This window comes from Miscanthus floridulus, chromosome 1 (assembly GCF_019320115.1).
Source record: "Miscanthus floridulus cultivar M001 chromosome 1, ASM1932011v1, whole genome shotgun sequence".
Lineage (NCBI taxonomy): Eukaryota > Viridiplantae > Streptophyta > Magnoliopsida > Poales > Poaceae > Miscanthus > Miscanthus floridulus.
This window is the reverse complement of record NC_089580.1, coordinates 119,017,110-119,038,031: the sequence shown is the minus strand read 5'-3', so window position 1 is coordinate 119,038,031 and position 20,922 is coordinate 119,017,110. Positions and strand designations below refer to the sequence as shown.

Sequence of the window (20,922 nt, the reverse complement as noted above, 5' to 3'; positions counted from 1 at the left end):
TTCTAATTTAGCAAAATAGGGTTGTTTATCGTTTGAGAAAATATGTCATCATTTTGTTTAACTTGCTAGCATGAAATAATTTATAGCTGCTTTGGTTTCACAATTTATTGTTTACAACTGTAAGAACGATCACATTTTTAGAAGATCGTTATTTCTATATCTAAAAAACTATTTTCTCTTTTTTTATAACTGTCTTCATGTATTTTTAGACCTCTTTCCTGCTTAGAGCCTAATGAAAATCATAGTTGTCGCATGCCATTGAGAGACTTGTCAAACCAAATAAATGAAGGTAAATACTGATGTCGATGTGTATATGTATGTGAAAATTTTAACATCTGATAATTAATGATGTTAAGTCTGTCTTCTAAAAAATGCAGGCATTGAAAGTGGATCTAATCCACTTACACAAGTCTTCGATCCTCGAGAACTTAAAAGGTAAAGGGACAGAGCAAGGCTTGCGGAGCGTCGTGCGGCAATGATTGAAGAACAACGGAACAAAATTAATAGAATGCGACGTGAAGCATATCACAAGAAAAAAGCCAATTCTAAAAACGATAAACTATCTATAGGTGACATTCCTAGCTTTATTATGTCACACTACCTGTAATGCCCATGTATTTAATATTAATAATCTAAAATAGCATGCAACTTGTTTGTAGATGGTGATGTTGCAACCGACATTGAAAACACAGTTGACACCAAGAATAATGATTGGCTCCATATTAACTAGTTGTACCAACCTGTGCGAATTGGTAAGGAGAACATAATATTGCAATATATATATATATATATGTATATATATATATGGTGTTGTCTAGGATAATGGTGTCACCTCATAATAATGAACAAAATTTCTTATGTAGGTGAATGCTCGGTGATGAGTGTAGATAATAGTAGCATCATTGACTTGAATAAAACACCATATACAAAAGACTATGTGGACACCAATTTGATTCATGATTGTGGTACTCCTGCTACTTTTGATAAATCCCATCAATAGTACTTTAAGGAACGATATGTAAATATGACACCAGAACAGAGGGAGGCTAGACACGAACAACAACGAAAAAGTTATAGGGCGCTTGGGCGAAAGGAGGTCAAAGGAGCGAGTAATAAAAGACGAAGGGAGGTGCAAAAGGACACCCTACACCAGGATTCTATCGCCATGGAGAACCCGTTATTTGTTCCTGAGCTTGTGTGGCCCACTGTAAGTGCATCTAGAGCTCATGGATCGATGGTGAAATCCAGTGATTGGGTTATCCTAGAGTCTAGTGCAACACCTCTTTATTAGTGTCCACCTCATGAGGAGGCCGATGATGAAGGATGCGATGAGTTGCTGTCTGGCCATATGACACAAAGATCACATGTTCCATCTAGATAAAGACATGTGTTGTTAACGCGTCATAACACGATGTTTGAGCATCGCATTGGTTTAAACACAAGGGCATCTAATAAAGATGGTGACTGCATGACTAAAGACTGAGTGGGTGCTAACACACCCTTGCCTCAATCAGTCGTGACCAACAAAGGTATATATTGATGCCTCATTATCCCATTTAAGGGACCTATATACCATATTATACCTAACCGATCCATGGTAATTCCATGATTAACAGAAAGGGTAGGACCCAACATTCAGGCTACATCATCCACACTGATGGCACAACTGTTTGATGATTGTGAATGCATGGCTGAAGAATACCCAAATGATAACACACCCTTGCCTCAATCAGTCCTGACCAATAACGGTAAATACTAATGCCTCATGACCCCATTTAGGTGACCTATATTGTATATCATATTATACCTAACTCAACCATGGTCATTACATGATTATCAGAAAGGACAGGACCTAGATCTCAGCCTGCATCAGATGTCCCGATGACACCACTATTTGATGATAGTGGTAATTTACACTATTTTGTAACATTCTTTAAACTTTTTGAACCCATTTGTTTATTTTTACCCATAGTTCTACTAACTCACGTATCTTTGATGGGCATAGATGATGATGAGGGAGATATATTTGAAGAGGATGACGAAGAGGATGAGGGATACCTATTTGATGGGCAAGGTATTTGTATGAAAGATCAAATATAAATCAAATCTTCCACTACTTTATCTAAACTATTACGGCTTAAATGTTATTTTAGAAGAGGAAGATGATGATGATGTCCAAGACAATGACCTTGAGGAAGACACGACTTCTGCCCCTGAAGTACCTGACCAATACAATGAGGTGTATAGTAACATGCCTACAGATACCCATATGTTAAAACATGTTGCAAATTACGAGCACTACGATGTGAAAAGGCTTGAGCATGAACCACATTGGTTCTATTGTCGGGACGGAAAGGTCAAGCTCAATGAACTGAACATACCTAATGAGCTTATGAGGCTTTGGTCAAGTAATGACGCAGATGCTAGGCACTTTCTTAACAACATTAGGTTTTTCAATGGCCATTTCTCTTTCACTTCTCTATATTGTAACCTCAATAGCGCTACTACAAGCTAGAAGAACAGTGGCATATACACCTTTCATGCACATGGCTAGATCTATCACAACATAAGGTTATTTGGTAGAGAAGAGGGTAAGGAGCTAAGACATCTCGAGCTTTACTTCTACAACAATGATCCAAGCCTTGAGCACCGCTATCGACTATGTCATGAAGAGAAGTGCCAAAAAGACAAGGAAGTCATTAAAAGGCTTATGGCCATCCTTCGTGACAACCCATACTCACAACATCTTAGGAGTGTGGGCTAGGCTCACCACCTTGAGGACTATCATGTCACACTAAACCTTGACCAGAGGCTGGACTAGAGAACATACAATGTACCGTCAACTTAGAGGTGGCTGCTGTTTGGATCGAGGGAAGCAAACTCCTTGGTCAGTTCCAAAATAGTGTTGTCCTACATAGGAAAGGTAGAAGCAGACACAACATCCGCTCATATCATGGATGTTACGATGCTCTTTCATATCCTCTATTCTTCCCTAAGGGTGAGCTTGGGTGGCACATGGATATTTCAAAGAAAGGAGTTAGTATAGAAGAAGTCATCAAGTATCATGCCCTATAGAAGGCTTGTAGTGGGTCAGAAGAAGAAATAGGTTTGTTATTCTTCTTATTTAAATACTTCGCATACATGTACCTCAGTGGTTATTCTACAAACAACTCTAATTCATGGCTATTTTTTGTAGATTCTCCTAGTAGACTATGCATGTCTATGCATGACTACTACTGCTATAAGTTTTAGATACGTCCAAGAATATTTAACCCCATACTATACGGCAAGCATCTATTCCAGCAATTTGTAGTCAACACGTACATCAAGATCGAGAGTTCTCAATTAGATTATATACGCAACCATCAAGATGATATTAGGGCTGACCTCTACCAAGGATTGGTTGATAGCCTACATGCTAGTGAAGGTAGAGTAGAAGCTATTAGAAAACGGGCAGTGATGCCTTCATCATTTATTGGAGGCCCACATGACATGAGGCGTCGGTACATGGACGCCATGGCTCTGGTATGGAGGTTTGGTAAACCAGACATCTTTCTAACTATGACATGTAACCCAAACTGGGATGAGATCAAGCATGAACTCTACCCTAGCCAAACACCACATGATCGTCCAGATCTCATTGTTTGGGTCTTTAGAGCAAAACTACAAGAGCTGAAGGATAGACTACTAAAAAAGGATATCCTTGGAAAATTGCGAGCACATGTTTATGTTGTGGAGTTCAAGAAGAGGGGTCTGTCGCATGCACATTTTTTGCTAATCATGGATAGGAAGTACAAGATCATGTGTCCAGAGTAGTATGATCACCTCATCTTAGCTAAGCTCCCAAACAAGAAGAAGTACCTAGTCTTGTACAAGATGGTTACCAAACATATGATGCATGGCCCTTGTGGACTGCTTAATCACGATTGTCCATGCACAAAGGGTCATGATTCCTACAAGAACCGTTACCCTAGACCTTTCTACGATGTCATAGTACAAGACAAGGATTCATATCTAGTTTACAGACGGCATGAAGGTGGCCAAAAAGAAAAAGTTCGTAGATACGAGCTTGACAACAGATGGGTCGTGCCTTACAATCCGTATCTCCTCTGTCTATTCAACTGCCACATTAATGTTGAGGCATGTGGGAGCATCAAGGCAATCAAGTATCTATTTAAGTACATTTACAAGGGTCATGACCGGGCGCCTATGGCTATGAGAGATGCTGACAAGGAGGATAGTGAAGGAAATGTTGATGAGATCAAGCAGTACAGAGATGCTAGATGGGTAACCCCCCAGAAGCCTTATGGAGGATATACAAGTTTGATTTGAGTGATAGGTACCCTTCTGTTTTGTTCTTACAGCTACATCTTCTAGACATGCACATGGTGTCATTTCACTAGTGCTAGGGGATTCGACGAGTGCTTGATTGTCTAGGTGCTGACAAGTCAATGCTTACAATGTACTTCGAGAAGAACAGGACAGATGAAACAGCTTGAGGTATATTGTACCAGGAGTTTCCTGAGTTCTATATGTGGCAAGCACAGGGCAAAGTTTGGCAAAATAGGGTACGTCATGATACATTACGACAGATTAGAAGAATCATGTATGCCAATCCAGCCGAGGGGGAGCATTACTATCTTAGGGTTCTCCTAAACCACGTGGCAGGTGCAACCTCCCTTGAGTGTCTAAGGACCATGGATGGCAAAATCCTATTGACCTTTCGTGAAGCTACAGAAAGAAGGGGATTAATCGAAGAGGACAACATGCTGAACGAGAGTCTCGCTGAGGCAACCGGGTGGATGATGCCATATGCGCTGTGAAGGCTCTTTGCAACAATATTGATATTTTTGTGAGCCTAGTGATGTGTTTGGACTGTGGGAGAAACACAAGGAGGCAATGTCGGAGGACTACAGGCGCAATAATCAATCCACCTTCATGGTAGAGCAGATGATCCTGATGGATATTCGAAAATTGCTACAATCAATGCAGAAGGATATAAAGATGTACCCACTTCCTGATATCGACGACACATATGATGCCTCTCATGATATTCCTAGAGAGATTTTTGAGAAGGCTAGCATTGAGGTTAACGAGGATGGTGTGGCTCTGTCAGACACCCGTAACGGGGAGCAGCGGGCTGCATACGATGAGATCATGTCCTCGGTTGATACCGAGGATGGGGGTCTCTTCTTTGTGGATGGTCCTAGCGGGACCAGAAAGACTTATCTGTACAGAGCACTTGTCACTATTATACGCAGTTAGAAAAAGATTGTTGTGGCAATTGCTACATCTGGTGTCGCAGCCTCAATAATGCCTGGTGGTAGAACCGCCCACTTGCGCTTTAAGATTCCCCTCACTATTGATAATGGGGCCTTTTGTACCTTAACGAAACAGAGTGGTACTGCCAAGCTGCTTCGAGCATCATCTCTCATTATTTGGAACGAGGCTAGCATGACAAAGAGGCAGTCTGTCGAGGCACTGGACAATAGTCTTCGTGATATAATGGACCGACCAGAGCTGCCATTCGGTGGGAAGACCGTGGTATTCGGTGGAGATTTCAAGCAGTTCTTCCCGTTGTTCGGAGAGGGTCAAGGGCTCAGGTGGTTGGTGCCTCGCTGCGTATGTCGTACCTTTGGGATTCCATGCAACATCTAAAACTGGTGCGCAACATGAGGGCAAAGAGCGACCCGTGGTTTGCAGAATACTTGTTGCGTGTCGGTGGAGGATCTGAGGAGGTGACTGTTGATGATGAAATCCGTCTTCCTCATGATATATGCATACCGCACACCGGAGAAGATAGTGACCTTGATACTCTAATTAACTACATATTCCCTAACCTCAATACGAATATGTCAAGCAAAGATTATATCACCTCTCGAACGATTTTATCTACGCGGAACGACTGGGTTGATATGATTAATATGAAGATGATAGGTCGTTTCCACAGGAAAGAGATGGTGTACCATAGTTTTGATTGTGCGGTGGATGATCCACACAACTACTACTCTGAGGAATTCCTTAACACTTTGACACCCAATGGTCTACCTCCACATGTGTTGAAGCTGAAGATTGGTTGTCCGTTCATATTGCTTAGGAACATTGACCCTACAAACGGACTTTGTAATAGTAACAGGCTTATCATACGGGGGTTTCAAAAGAATACCATAGACGCGGAAATTGTGTTGAGACAGCACGCTGGAAAGCGGGTTTTTCTGCCTCGTATACCCTTATGGTCGTCGGACGATGAGATGTTCCCTTTCCAATTTAAGCGAAAGCAGTTCCCTATCCCGTTTAGCTTCGCGATGACCGTTAACAAGTCATAGGGGCAGACTATCCCTAACATCGAGATATACTTGTCGGAACCAGTGTTCTCGCACGACCAATTGTATCTAACGCTATCAAGAGCTACGGCAAGATCGAACATTAGGATCCTAGCCGTGCCGGCTGCTGAGAAGGACGTGAACAAGGGGAAAGAGAAATGGAAAGGGAAGGGGAAGAAGAAAGCGACAAAGGATATATTCACAAAGAATATCGTATATAAAGAGGTTCTAACTCCATAAAAGAGATAACACATCGCACGTTGATACATATTTTTTAGATATCAAATGGTACTTTAACTTTAAAAATTAACAAACAACTTATATGCATGATATTTCTAACTACTGTTTCAGCCATTTGCATGCTTCAGCTGCAAGAAGTCAGGCGCCGCATCTTGGACTAGAAAATCTTCTGGATCATCATTGATTGGTGACCAACTACAGCTTGGTATTCGTGCAAAACACGTTTTCTTAGTCGAACTATTAAGAGATTAGATTCTTAATTGTAGAATAGATTCCAAAACATGTACTGTGAAACACAAATTTGTTATGATTATCTTTCCGTAGCACTTGATTCCTAAAAAAGTGCAAGCTTATCTTTCGCGTATCATAGGCATGAAGTGATGCAACAATTAAAATTGATGTTTTAGTTTTGCTTTCAAATTTAGAGTTATATTTTAACTATCTATCTTTCATGAAGACTTATATAATATATTGATTGGAACATTATGATAGTGGTATCTATTTTAGATAATAGTATAACACACGCTCATACATATGTTATCGTGATATTATGTATTTCTGTTGCAACGCACGAGCATTTACCTAGTCTTAGATCAAATTGTGAAGTCTTAATGAATCTCTCATGTCATGTCTTGATGTTCGGTGTGCTTCTGTTATTTACACTAAAAAATATGAAACGCTTTCGTCAAAACAAAAAAAAGTTTCGTGCGCGCACCCCTCTGCAAACTCCGTCAAACTCCGAGCGCGCGTGAAAAATCCAAACTCCGAGTCTGGTACGAAGGCAGAAATATACGGAATAGAATCCAGGGAACGTCTTCTGTATTGAATTTTTGGGCCAGACTATTTTGCCTAGGGAGGGGCTCATTTGATTTTGTGCCTAGAACGACGCCTCGAGGGCGGGCACTAAAATAAAATAAAAAAAATAGGAAAGACTTGAATAAATCTGAAAATATTTATGATTCCAATGCAAAATTATTGAATAGCCTTTTATTGTTTCAAAAAATGATCAAATGAGTTTATAAACTTATAAAATCAATAATAAATCAAACAAGTATTATGTTCTTATAAACTAGATCTACACGATATATGTGATAAAGATCATGAAATGGGTTTTATATTTTGTATGTAATTAGACTTGAATATTTCTTAAAATGTTCGTCTAAGCCACGTGCCCCGCTATAGGCGGACAAAAATTCATGACTCCGGTGTAACATGGGCATACGTCTAGTTGGAAAAAAAGAAAGAAAGACCGTCTGACTTGCCTATTCTTGGATTGAGCTTCCTTGGTGGCATTGCCCCTAGGTGCCGTCACTGCACGGGCTGGCGTCATGGGGACCCAGCAAGTCTGAGCGCCGGTCGCTGCTGGACTTAGCAATGCAGATGAACCTATCAACGGATGACACTAGCTTAGTGCAAAGCTCCCTCGCGACCACCGTCAGTGAGTCCTAGTCCATGCACATCTCTAGCACTTAGATTAAGTTGATATCTTAAATCTAAATGTGTATGTTCACAATAAGCAATATGACCATTGAGCTACACCCAGTTCGCCATATTAAATTTTAGGAAAGTTCATGTTGCCTTACCATATTGTAATTTACTTAGCTTGCATTGCAATTTGAACATGTTCCCAACCACGTACTCACTCTGTCCCAAATTAATTATCGTTTTAGGTTTTCGTGCCATAAGTTTAACTAGATTCGTAAAAAATATGTGCAACATTTATATCTTCAAATAAATTTACTATGAAAATAGATTCAAAGATCTATCAATGATATCAATTGTGTATTATAAATATTAATATATTTTTATATAGAAATAGTCGAAGTTAACCACAGTTATTTTGACGGGGGAGTACACCGAAGATTGAAATGTGCAATATTGGGATTTTCCGAACTAAATTCGTAATAAGTTTTCAGTTGCCTTGGCAATTATCTGTCGATTTCGTGACACAGAGGGCACACGGACGTCACGTCCAAGGAGTGGGCACGTCAATATCTACCACATCACGGTCCAAGGCCCGAGGGCAAAGAGCCCAACGTGCGCTAGTGTGGAATGGAGAGAAGCCGAGCCCGAGCGAGGGCCCAAACCCGTTGGATTCCATTCCTCTCCTCTGCTCCTCCTCCCCCGAATTCCCCATGCTCCACCTCCGCCGCGCCGGCCAAACCAAATTCTGAAATCTGAACGAAGCTACCCTGTTCGCGTGTGCTTATTTGGCTTGAGGCGATTTAAAAAATAAAACTCGAGATTTAACGCTGGCCACAAGCCCGAGCTCCGCTGCCGACACCGAGCATTCCGTACCATGGCCTCGCCTTCCTAATCGCAGGATTCGCCTCGCTGGTTCGTCTCTCATCACTCCCCGTTCATTTCGATTCCCCACCCGGGATTTCTCCGCCGCCTGGGTCTCAACCTCGATTGGATCGTAGGGTTAGCGGTCTGGATTCGTGGGGTTGTTGCTCTCGAACCTTGCTTGCGGGGGTTCCACTTGGTCTTCTTTCTCTCTTAGTGATTTCGATCCGTGTCGGCTCGCGAGAACAAGGCGTTGGAGGAATGACCGATAAAGCCTCTTACTCGTTGGATGCATTGCCCTGTTTTTTTTAGATCTTTCAGAATTTGTCAGTTAAAGCGATGCAATTCTCGGTAGTTTTTTTTTTTAACTTTTCCAGAGGCGCTAGAAGCCTATAACTTAATTCTTAACGCAGTGGTTAAATCATATATAGCCAGGAATAACCATGATCAAATCTATAAACTATCAGTGTTTTGTTGTCCATTCAAATATATTTTTTTTCCTTTAAATGGAAAACATTTTTTTCTTTAACACTGCGAGTTTCTGTTCAAGGAGTGCATGAAACCTGTAATTCCTGGACCCCCCCTGGCTGAAAATGTTGTATTCCGATTCATGTTTCTGGTTCTTCAGTTGGACCCAACATTTTTTTCCCTGAAACATACTTTGCATTTTGGTTTATACTAAAGATAAAGATGTCCCTTTCGGTTATTGACTTTTCCGTTGAATTATTACACACTTTTTCATATCTGTAGTCCACCAGACCACCACTCTTGATTTGATCCAATCTGAAACCTGCCTCAAAAGCAAAGATTAAAGCTCCAACCTGACCCTCAAGCAAGAGCAACCTTTAAAGATGTCAGCATGCCACCCTTGATGTTGCTCTCCTCCACTATTTGTACCCACCTTCGTCTTCTCAACTAATATTCAATAGCATGCAGTAACATGGTGCCAACTTACAAGTATTCTCCTTGCCACAAGGTCCTTTTATTCGTTTTATCAAACCAATTGGCACTGTGCTTTATTGCTATTGTTTAATTATCGGTTACCTGCTTGTCACTTTCACTGCATTTTTAAACAGTTTTGATGCTGTTCTTTTGATGTGTTCTAAAGCATTGCTTTCGAAGCTGGTGAGAAGCTTTATTGATGGGTCCTTTAGTTTCTAATGTGGGAAATTGATTTTCCTGCTCGGGAGAATCCATATAAATATGTTTGACCAATGATTTATGATCTAGGTGTTGTTTTATACTGTCTTGTGTATCAAATTGAATAGGATCTTTGCAGTGCTAGGAGCTCAGATCACTCAAGTTGTATCCTCGCAATTTAGCAAAGTGAAATGTTTTTGTTTTATTTTCTTTTTCATGAGTGCAAATTTCGATTGATTATATCCTCTTTATGTTTGTTTTGCAGCTTTTGGTTTAAAGCTGGCATTTGGTCTGAAGGTTCTGGCAGGAATCCAAGATGGGTGTAATCAGCACTGTTCTTGGTTTCACTGGATTTGGCTTTGGGTTCTCTGCTGGCATTGTTATTGGGTACTTCCTCTTCATCTATGTCCAGCCAGCTGATGTCAAGGTGGGGACCTTCCTTTTGTTCTTCTTTCATTCTTACCGTATATAATTTCAAATTTCTCCTGGCTGCTGTATAATGAATAATGGGATTGTTGATAACAGTTTTTCTAATATGTTTCCGAACGATTTGGTGACAATATGAGATCTTGCAGTTAAGATGAAACAAAGATGACTCAGTCATTGTTGAATGAATTTACTTTTTCTGTGCATCCCATCATTATCCGGTTCCTTCTGATCAGCGTTGTTGACGTAAGGAATGAGTATTATGTACTTGTGAATTTTGATGAATGTTATCAAACTCTTTATAGATGCATCTGCAACGTGGCTTTCATGTCTTTTATACTTGTAGATAGGGATGAAACCGGATCGGATCCTGAATTCTGTCCCATATCCCGTATTTTATCCCATTTTTTTTCTTGGATCTCAGAACCGGATACGGATACGTTGGAAATTGATATCTGTCCCATATGCATATCAGAAATCGAATTTTAAGTATTCGGATTCTGGTACGGTAAGGATATTAAATGATCGGATTCAGATAGGGACTATCCTTATAGGGTTTTTACCCTTTCGGGACGGACAAATATCGAGAAATATCCATCCCTACTTATAGAGCGCCTTTTTTTTGGGGTGGGGGGGTGGGGGGGTGTCCTCCTAAACTAAGGGCTACTTTGGAAACTCAAATCCTCTCTTGGGATTCCGTACTTTTCCTAGGGTGAGCGATCCATGGGGATGTCATTTAGTTCTCTATGGCGGGACATTCCATCCCTGGGTTTGTCTCCCCCTTGCTTCCAAATTAGGCCTAATGTGTTGCCTAGTGATGGCACATGTTGCATGCACCCAGGAAAGGGCCATTTCATGAAGGAAAATGGAGGCCTAGACCCTAGAGAAATCATATGTTGCAGTGTTTGTCCTTGACTTCTTTTCTCAGTGGTCAGTTTAGAGCTTATGCATTATTATGTGGCATGGTCTGTTTTGAGTACTTGCGAGGGTATCAGCAAGTCATTTAATCTGCTGAATTTTGTCATGCACCATCTGTTTCTTTTTTGCTTGCTTCTGCTTGTAACGTATCTTCTATGTCTGAAGTCAAACTCAATAATATATGGGGTCATGGGGATGATTTTCTTTCTCCCTACTTTGTCAGGATGTCAAAGTTTGCCCGCTTGTGGAATATGATTCAAAATCTTTGGAGGGCATCCTTCCTGAAATTCCATTGTGGGTCAAGAATCCCGACTATGATAGAGTATGCTCCTTCAATAAACTAGCAAGAAACTATATTGATTCTAGTTGTACTCTAAGATTCTCATTTTCTTCCTTGTCTCCAGATTGATTGGCTGAACAGGTTTTTGGAATTGATGTGGCCTTATCTTGACAAGGTACCTGCCTTTTCATTTGTTATGAGACAGAACGAGATCATTAGCTCGTGTTGACATTGAATTTGCTATGCTTTGTGTTTTTTTTTTTAATCTTGTAGGCTATCTGCAGAACTGCACAGGATATCGCAAAGCCAATTATTGCTGAGAATACTGCAAAGTATAAGATAGACTCTGTTGAGTTTGAAACACTTACTTTGGGTAGTCTACCACCCACCTTTCAAGGTCAGCAGTGTTGCATCCTTATGTTTCCCTTACATGTATATGTATGCATATGTATTTCACATAGTTTACTGTGAATTAGAATGTTTGTTAAATACAAGATATTGTGCATGACTTGTGTGTCCTATATGTTGGTTCTTTATTTTCAGTAGTCAATTTAACCCTATTCGTAAAATAGTGGTGGCTCAGTTTTCTATTACTGATGATATGATGTGGTCACGTGGAGACACTGTTACAACTGTGTTCCAGATGAGCTGCTATATATCGAGTTTACAATTGAACATTCCATTCCTTGGTGATATGTCATAATTAGTATGTCTTCTGCTTGGTTAGTCATGCTAATGTGAGAGACATATTAGTCCTTGGTGATATTGTGCATGACTTGTGTGTCCTATATGTCCCACGTACATTATATATGTGAGAGAACAGACCCAGTTCGTACACAAGCTTATGTTAGATTTGCCTATATGTGATTCTAATTTTTACAACTGGTGTTGCAAAGATGTATATTAAACCAACCCATGTATTTTCCTTCCAGGGATGAAAGTCTATGTCACAGAGGAGCAAGAGCTGATAATGGAACCATGTCTTAAATGGGCTGCAAATCCAAATGTCACTGTTGTTATAAAAGCTTATGGTTTGAAAGCTACTGTCCAGGTATGAATTGTTCTTTCATAAGCTGGATTGGTAAATTGATCTTCAGTTAATGTATGCTGAATCGAGCCAAGTGGAATATTCTTTTTTTGAGATATTTCAGATTGTTGATCTACAAGTCTTTGCATTACCTCGTATTACTCTGAAGCCATTAGTGCCTACATTTCCTTGCTTTGCAAAAATCCTTGTCTCGCTCATGGAGAAGGTATGGCGACTGATTGCAGGTGTTTGAATTATCTTGGTGCACCACTTCTATGCTAATGTGATTAATTTTGCAGCCACATGTTGACTTTGGGCTAAAAATTCTTGGAGCTGATGTAATGGCTATTCCTGGTCTTTACAGATTTGTTCAGGTATTCCTGACTACGGTTCCAAACATTCTCATGTGAAAGTTTGTCCATTTGTCACACTTCGTTGTGAACTAAATGTCTTCATTAAATTTTCTGAACATAGTAAAGGCTTAAGTTGCACTTCCATGAATGCTTTCTTTCTGAAAAGAAATTATAGATGGGTTATTACAAACATTTTAACATTCACATCAAACTATTAATATAATTATTTGGCATGTTCTTGTTATTTGCCTGCATGTATTTAAACGCATGTGCATCTGTGTGCTAAAAGCAGCATTGCTATGATTTGATGGTTGGTCTCCTGGATTTAGACTTCAGTGTTATCCATCTGTAGTGTCTAGCCTGCTCTTTACTGTGGAAGTGCTGTGTGGTATCTAATTCACTCAATCACTCATTTCAGTCCAGTGAGCTCCTTTTGTAATGTTTTCCTTATTTGCAGGAGACCATCAAGAAGCAAGTGGCAATCATGTATTTGTGGCCGAAGACGCTAGAAGTACCTATAATGGACCCCTCAAAGTAATTTTTAGTACTTTTTCTGTTTTGGTTTGTGTACATCAAAACCTAGATCTGATGACAGAGGAGTATTGCTAATGGTTTTCAAATTCCCAGAGCATCAAAAAGGCCCGTCGGAATTCTACTTGTGAAGGTTGTTAGAGCCCAAAATTTGCGAAAGAAGGATCTGCTGGGTAAATCAGACCCATATGTGAAACTTAAAATGTCAGATGATAAGCTTCCATCCAAGAAGACTACTGTAAAGCGCAGCAATCTCAATCCAGAGTGGAATGAAGATTTTAAGTTTGTTGTGACTGATCCAGAAAACCAGGCTCTTGAAGTTAATGTCTTCGACTGGGAACAGGCATGACTTGCTTCGTCCTATTTAAAGCTTCTGTAGTTTTCTTCCAACATATTAGCAAAGGATATGCAGTTATTTTTGCTCTTACTTATAGGTTGGGAAACATGAAAAGATGGGAATGAACATGGTCCTACTGAAAGACCTCCCACCTGAGGAGACTAAAGTTACTACCCTCAACATGCTTAAGACCATGGATCCAAATGATGTACAAAATGAGAAGTCTCGTGGCCAGCTTACTCTAGAGCTCACATACAAGCCTTTCAAGGAAGAAGATGGGGAGATAGAAGATCCAGAGGGTACCAATGTGATAGAAAAAGCTCCAGATGGTACTCCAGCTGGTGGTGGATTGCTTTATGTTATTGTTCATGAAGCCAAAGATCTTGAGGGGAAGCACCATACAAACCCCTATGCAAAAATAATTTTAAAGGCGAAGAGAAGAAAACAAAGGTATTATGTAAACCAGTTATGCTTTATAGTTTCATGGAATGACTGTGATTGAGTTATCTCTTTATTTACCCTTCACCCCCTGTGCTAGGTCGTCAAGAAGAATAGGGATCCACGATGGGAGGATGAATTCGAGTTTGTGTGTGAGGAGCCTCCTGTAAATGATAAACTACATGTTGAAGTCCTAAGTAAAGCCCCGAAGAAAGGGCTGATATATGGCAAGGTAGAATGGAATTCTTATCGTCCATTTAATCACTAATATACTGTGCCTGGTGACTGTTAGCTATAAGATTAGTAATTGGCTTTTTTTTTGGAACTGCTGCCCTGTAGTATGTAGAGAGAATTATAACGGTGGATCATTTGAAGGCATAAATATCAAATATCTCTTATCCTGATGCCTGTATTTTCTTGATCCAGGAAACTTTGGGCTACATTGATGTCAGCCTTGCAGACGTGATCAGTAACAAGAGAATTAATGAGAAGTACCATCTCATAGACTCAAAAAATGGTCAGATACAAATTGAGTTGCAGTGGAGAACTTCCTAGACAGGAAGAGCAAGAATGCCTGAGTGTGGTATACATATGAATGTTCGTGTATTGAGTTTGCGGATACCTGTAATTGAGCTCATGTAGATATTCCCCTTGTTTCCAGACATCAGTTGTTGAGATTCCACCCCCCCCCCCCCCCCCCCCCCCCCCCCTAATTGCTCAGATTTACTAGAAATACTATGTAGGCATGTTAGTGACCCCGGGAACGGAACTGAGCTTATTCTGTGACTAATGAGGGACACAATACAAACACACAGCATTCCGGCATGTCGAGAATTCACAGCACGCTCCAGGTGTTTCGTTGGTATCTTAAATGACCATTTAGCATGTGCGTGCTTTACTGAAATGCTTCAATCCTAACGATTTTAACTTGCAAACTTTCAGTGCCCGATTAGAATTCCCTGATCATATACTGGAAAAAGTGTGTAACTTGCAATCATTTAGCCTGTAGATAACCTTCATGGAAAGATTTGGCTGCAATTAAATCTTGACAGAATGACAGCCCCGTTAAGGTTAAAGCCTAACATGCTTGTACTGTAAGGATAAAAATAAACCATGAAAGTGATCTACTGATCTCTCTACTTCAAAGAGTCTAGAAACATGCTCAGTTTCATCTTTACAGAAGCCCCTGACAGAGGAGAGAAATAAACTACCGACAATGCAAGTTACAGACCCTGACAGAGGAGAGAAATAAACTACGAACAATGCAAGCTAAATGTGCATCGCGCACTACACTCTGTGTCCACTACGTTTCTTCAGATAAAACAAAACTCAAATCCCCTTGAGATCCCTAACTTTTTCCAAAGTGAGAAATTCATAGAAAAATAATCTGAATAATTGTTTAGTTCTTCACGGAGGGTTTTGTGTCCCTGGGTGTGCCTCCCCTTTCCTTCCAAATTAGTCCTTAGGAGATACATGTATATCCAACCCCCATCACAAGTCACACAGGACAACGGATTAATAATCAAACTCTGAGCAACATTACAAAAGGACCCCCGAAAAGAACCATGCCACTCGCAGTCAGATTCCTTGAGACCCGAAGAATCAGTCAATAAGTTTATGTTAATTTTTTCCTAACATAGAAGTTTTTTTATTAAAATTTCAACATCAATACATCCAGTTGATATAAAGTCTTAAATAGAACTTCTGACCTCAGCTCAACAAAAAAACACACAAACCTGATTATTACTTTAAAAAGCACACATGTTCTACCACCTATGTGCGTTGGAAAAAGAAAGTCATTGGACACCCTCCCCAACCAAATCCCATAAATACTTGTTGCAAAAATAATTCTATAAATATGACTTCTGAAGGATAGTTTTTTTTTTGCTGTGTTCCAAACAGGCCTTTAGAGACCTTGAGCTCATGTATTTGAGATGGGGAACAAGCATATGAGGTTTATGGAAAACCTCAACAAGCAAACTGCCTTAACTAAGCTATTTAAATCATAGTTTATTTAAGCATCAAATTTAAATAGCATAATAAAAGATACATCAATTTCTTCATATAAATATAAATATACTTCAAAGTGCAAAGGCAAATGTTGCAATACAATGCAAATGCGAATGATGCAACGCAATGCATGACTTCACTTCTACCCACACGTCCCAAGGAGAGGGAGTGAGGGCTGCAACCACATTGCTCATCAACGTGCGTTGTTGTACGTAATGCCCTGATCCATCAACTCGAGTCGGATTCCGCGACGAAGTCCACCAACACCCGAGACTAAATCGTTGTTCGGGAGGCATACGTAATGCCCTGATCCATCAACTCGAGTGCCCATTTTGTGGTTCTTCCCGTGGCGTCCTGGCTTTGGACGACCTCACCGAGAGGGAATGACGTCACGACCGTCACCAGGTGTGACTCAAAGTCGTGGCATAGCTTCCTCTTTGTGATGAGGACGGCGTACAGGAGCTTCTGGATTTAGGAGTAGCGGGTCTTCGAGTCGGATAGGACCTCACTGATGAAGTACATAGGGCGCTGCACCTTGAGGGCGTGCCCCTCTTCTTTCCGCTCCACTACCAGGCGGCGCTGACCACTTGCGTGTTGGCCGCTATGTAGAGCAGGAGGGATTCTCCATCAGTAGGAGGAACTAGGATCGGGGCCTTCGTCAGAAGCTGCTTGACCATGTCAAGTGCTTCCTAGGCCTCGGACGTCCATTTGAAGTGATCGACTTTCTTTAGAAGTCGATAAAGGGGGAGACCTCGTTCGCCAAGGCACGAGATGAAGCGGCTAAGTGCAGCGAGGCACCCCGTAACCCGCTGTACCCCCTTTATGTTCTGAATTGGGCCCATCCTTGTGATGGCTGAGATCTTCTCCAGGTTGGCTTTGATGCCACGCTCGGAGACGATGAAACCAAGCAGCATACCCCTCGGGACCCTGAAAACACACTTCTCGGGATTGAGTTTGATGCCATTCACTTGGAGTTTTGCAAAGGTCTGCTCAAGATCGACAACGAGGTGGTCAGCCTGTTTGGACTTAACCACGATGTCGTCAACATAGGCCTCAACGGTCCGCCCGATGAGGTCCCCGAAACACTTGAGCATACAACGCTGGTATGTAGCCCCAGCGTTCTTCAGACCGAACGACATTGAGACGTAACAAAATGATCCGATGTGGTGATGAAAGATGTCATAAGTTGGTCGGACTCTTTCATCGTGACTTGATGGTACCCGGAGTACGCATCAAGGAAGTAGAGGGTTTTGCACCCCGAGGTAGAGTCAACTATTTGGTCTATGCGCGACAAAGGAAACAGATCCTTTGGGCATGCCTTGTTGAGACCCGTATAGTCAACACACATCCTCCATTTCTCACTCTTCTTTCGTACAAGAACGGGATTGGCTAACCACTCTGGGTGGTATACTTCCTTGATGAATCCAACCACCGAAAGTTTTGTTATCTCTTCACCGATGGTCCTGCGTTTCCCCTCGTCGAAGCGATGCAGGCGCTGTTTCACCGGTTTGGAGCCTAGGCGGATCATCAGGGTGTGCTCGGTGACTTCCCTCAAGATGCCTGGTATGTCCGAGGGTTTTCATGCAAAGATGTCCTTGTTAGCGCGGAGGAAGCCAATGAGCGCGCCTTCCTATTCGGAGAAAAGCGTGGTACCAACGCGCACTGTTTTACCCTCGGTGCTCCTGGGGTCTATGAGGACTTCTCTAGAACCCTCTGTAGGCTCGAACGACCCAGTCGACTTCTTGGTGTCGGGCGCTTCTTCGGTGACCTCCTTCTTGATGGCGACGAGCTCTTCGGAGGTGACGATTGTTGCAGCATGACCGCAACACTCGACCTTGCACTCATAGGCGCGCTGGAAGGAGGTACCGACAGTGATGATCCCGCCAGGGCCCGATATTTTTAGCTTGAGGTATGTATAGTTGGGGACGACCATGAACTTCGCGTAGCATGGACGTCCCAGGATGGCGTGGAAGGTTCCGAGGAACCCGACCACCTCGAAGATGAGAGTTTCCGTCCTATAATTGGACGGATCCCCGAAGGTAATGGGCAGATCGATCTGCCCAAGTGGCATGGCCTGTTTTTCGGCCACGATGCCGTGGAAAGGTGCTCGGGTTGGGCGGAGGCGTGTTCGGTCGATGCCCATTTCATCGAGCGTCTTGGCGTAAATGATGTTGAGGCCACTGCCTCCATACATCAGTATTTTGGTGAGCCGCTTCGGGCCGACGATCAGGTCGACCATGAGCGGATATCTCCTCGGATGTGGGACGCTCTCCGGGTGGTCGGTCCGATCGAAGGTTATGGCGGACTCTGACCACCGGAGAAAGGCAAGCGTGGTTGGTTCGGTCGTATAGACCTTGTGGCGTGTGACCATCTGACGGCGTTTGGAGTCGTAGGCTACTGATCGTCAGAAGATCATAAGGCAGCCGTCCGGTGTTGGAAAGCCATTGTTCTTCTCCTCGACGTCGTCCGTGGTGGGGGCAGGGTCCTTTCCGTGCTCCCCTTTGTTGGAGTCTCCGGACAAGAACCACCGCATGAGGCTGCAGTCCTTGTACAGATGCTTGACCGGGAAAGCATGGTTTGGGCATGGCCCTTTGAGTAGTTTTTTGAAATGGTTCGGAGTGCCCTCTGTGGGCTTCCGACCATCCTTGCGGTCAGCAGCGGCCACGAGTGAGTCCTCGCGCCGTTGCTTCTTGTTCTTCCTTTTGGTAGAATGATTGGAGGTGCCTTCATCGATGCTCTCGTCCCGCCTTGCCTTGCCATCGAGACAATCGAAGATCGCCCCGACCGCTTCTTCTCTTGAGGCGTGGCTGGTGGCGATGTCCAGGAGTTCCTTGGTGGTTCACGGGCCCTTGCATCCCAGCTTATGAACCAGAGACTCACAGGTAGTCTCGGACAGGAAAGCTCCTATAACATCGGTGTCGGCGGTGTTAGGTAGTTCGTTGCACTACCGGGAGAAGCGCCGGATGTACCCGCGCAGGGTCTCACCGGCCTTCTGATGGTAGTTTTTGAGGTCCCATAGGTTCTCAGGGAGCTTGTATGTGCCCTAGAAGTTTCCCACAAAGATCTCCTTCAGGTCTGCCCAACTCTGGTTTCTGTTGGATGGCAGGTGTTCCAACCACGCTCGTGCCGAATCAGTCAGGAAGAGTGGAAGATTGCGGATAATGAAGTCGTCATTATCCACACCACCGGCTTGGCAGGCAAGCCGATAGTCTTCGAGCCATAGTCCAAGGTTTGTTTCTCCATAGTACTTCAGGATGTTGGTTGGTGGCTGGTACCTTGGCGGAAAGGCAGCGTTGAGGATGTGCCAGCCGAAGGCCTGAGAGCCCGGTAGGCCAGGGCTCAGGCTCTGGTCATCGCCGTTGTCGTAGCGTCCGCCATGATGAGGATGATAGCTGCGGTTGGCTCCCTCTCTTGGATCGTTGTGGGTACGCCTGCGATCATCGAGAGTGCTGCGTGCGTCATGGTTATGGCCGAGACGCTGATGCACCGAGACCGCGGTGCGCTGCCTGTCGCCCTATGGTGCCTGGTGGACCGATGTGTCCCTATCGGGACGCCCAAAGAGCGTGCGTTGGCTGGCGTCGAGCTCGCGTTGCCGAGACAACGAGCTCTCTGCCTGCTGCGCCGCCGCATGCTCGAGCAGCATGCGAATCTTGTGGTGAGCCCGACGATCCTCGGGCATCGCGGCCTCTGGAAGACCATGGAGCAGGGCGGCTATAGTGGAGATGTGCTGACTCGCCCAGGAGAAGCGAGGGAGGGCTTCATCGTCGACGATGATCCTCTAGTTCACGTCGTGGGCCATGGCGCATGCGCACTGTCTCCGCGGCGCTCTATCTCCCAATCGAGCTCCGTGCATTCCTACTCGAGTTGGAGTCATGCTTCCTCGATCTCCCGGTGTCGGGCTTTCAACTGCTCCACCCCCACGCAAGGTGGGGCCACTGTCTCTCCCTCGACCTCGTCGCTGAGGTTGTTCGCCGGGGTAGCCTCCTCCTCGGAGACGCTTTCGACGTGTCCCTCGGGGGTACCCGTCATGAAGCATTCCCGGGAGGGGTGATGGCTCCTCCTGCTGGAGTCAGAGCTAGAGGGTGACCCTAGCTCCTCTACGAGGAGGCCGTGGAGAGATTCCGTGATGTGTTCGATCACCCCACGAACTCGTTGTTCGCGGGGAATGGGATCATGCGCTGTGCCACCAGGTGACTAACGGTCTCCGCGGTGTTGCGGAGACCGAACGAAAAACTATCGGGGGGCTCCGTGTGGGGTGTTTCGGAGAGAGGGTGAGGCGGCGTGGGTCCTCCCTGGATGGCTGGGGTCCCAGAGAGATGTTGAGCTGGCGCTCAAGCCTCCCGTAGTTGAGGCCAATGGAGGGGAGAGGTTGGACGGCGGCGTGAGCCAATGCCAACTCTCCTCCCACCGTGACGATGAAGTCTAGGTCACCGAAGCACACGTGTGCACCCGGGACCCAGCTGATTCCGTGGCTAGCCATCCATGGCCTGATGTTAACGTCGAAACGCTCAAAGGTCCCCTACCTAGCGCGCTAACTGTCGGTGTTTCGAGTAAAAACCAAGGAGTAAATTTGTATTTGTTGCGCGTTGGGCCTGAATGGTGTGCTAAAAGAT

General features: G+C 43.5%; 1 protein-coding gene and 2 pseudogenes across 1 annotated transcript; 2 read left to right on the top strand and 1 right to left on the bottom strand.

Moving 5' to 3' along the window:
• The first annotated feature begins 877 nt into the window (after positions 1-877).
• Positions 878-2,821, top strand: LOC136491815 (uncharacterized; annotated as a pseudogene).
• Positions 2,822-8,624: 5,803 nt separating this feature from the next.
• LOC136491804 (synaptotagmin-1-like) lies at positions 8,625-15,126 on the top strand (annotated as a pseudogene).
• Positions 15,127-17,939: 2,813 nt separating this feature from the next.
• On the bottom strand, positions 17,940-18,548 carry LOC136462188 (uncharacterized). The gene has a single exon (XM_066461359.1). The coding sequence runs from the start codon at positions 18,546-18,548 to the stop codon at positions 17,940-17,942; it is 609 nt and encodes a 202-aa protein (XP_066317456.1).
• Between the last annotated feature and the right edge of the window lie 2,374 nt (positions 18,549-20,922).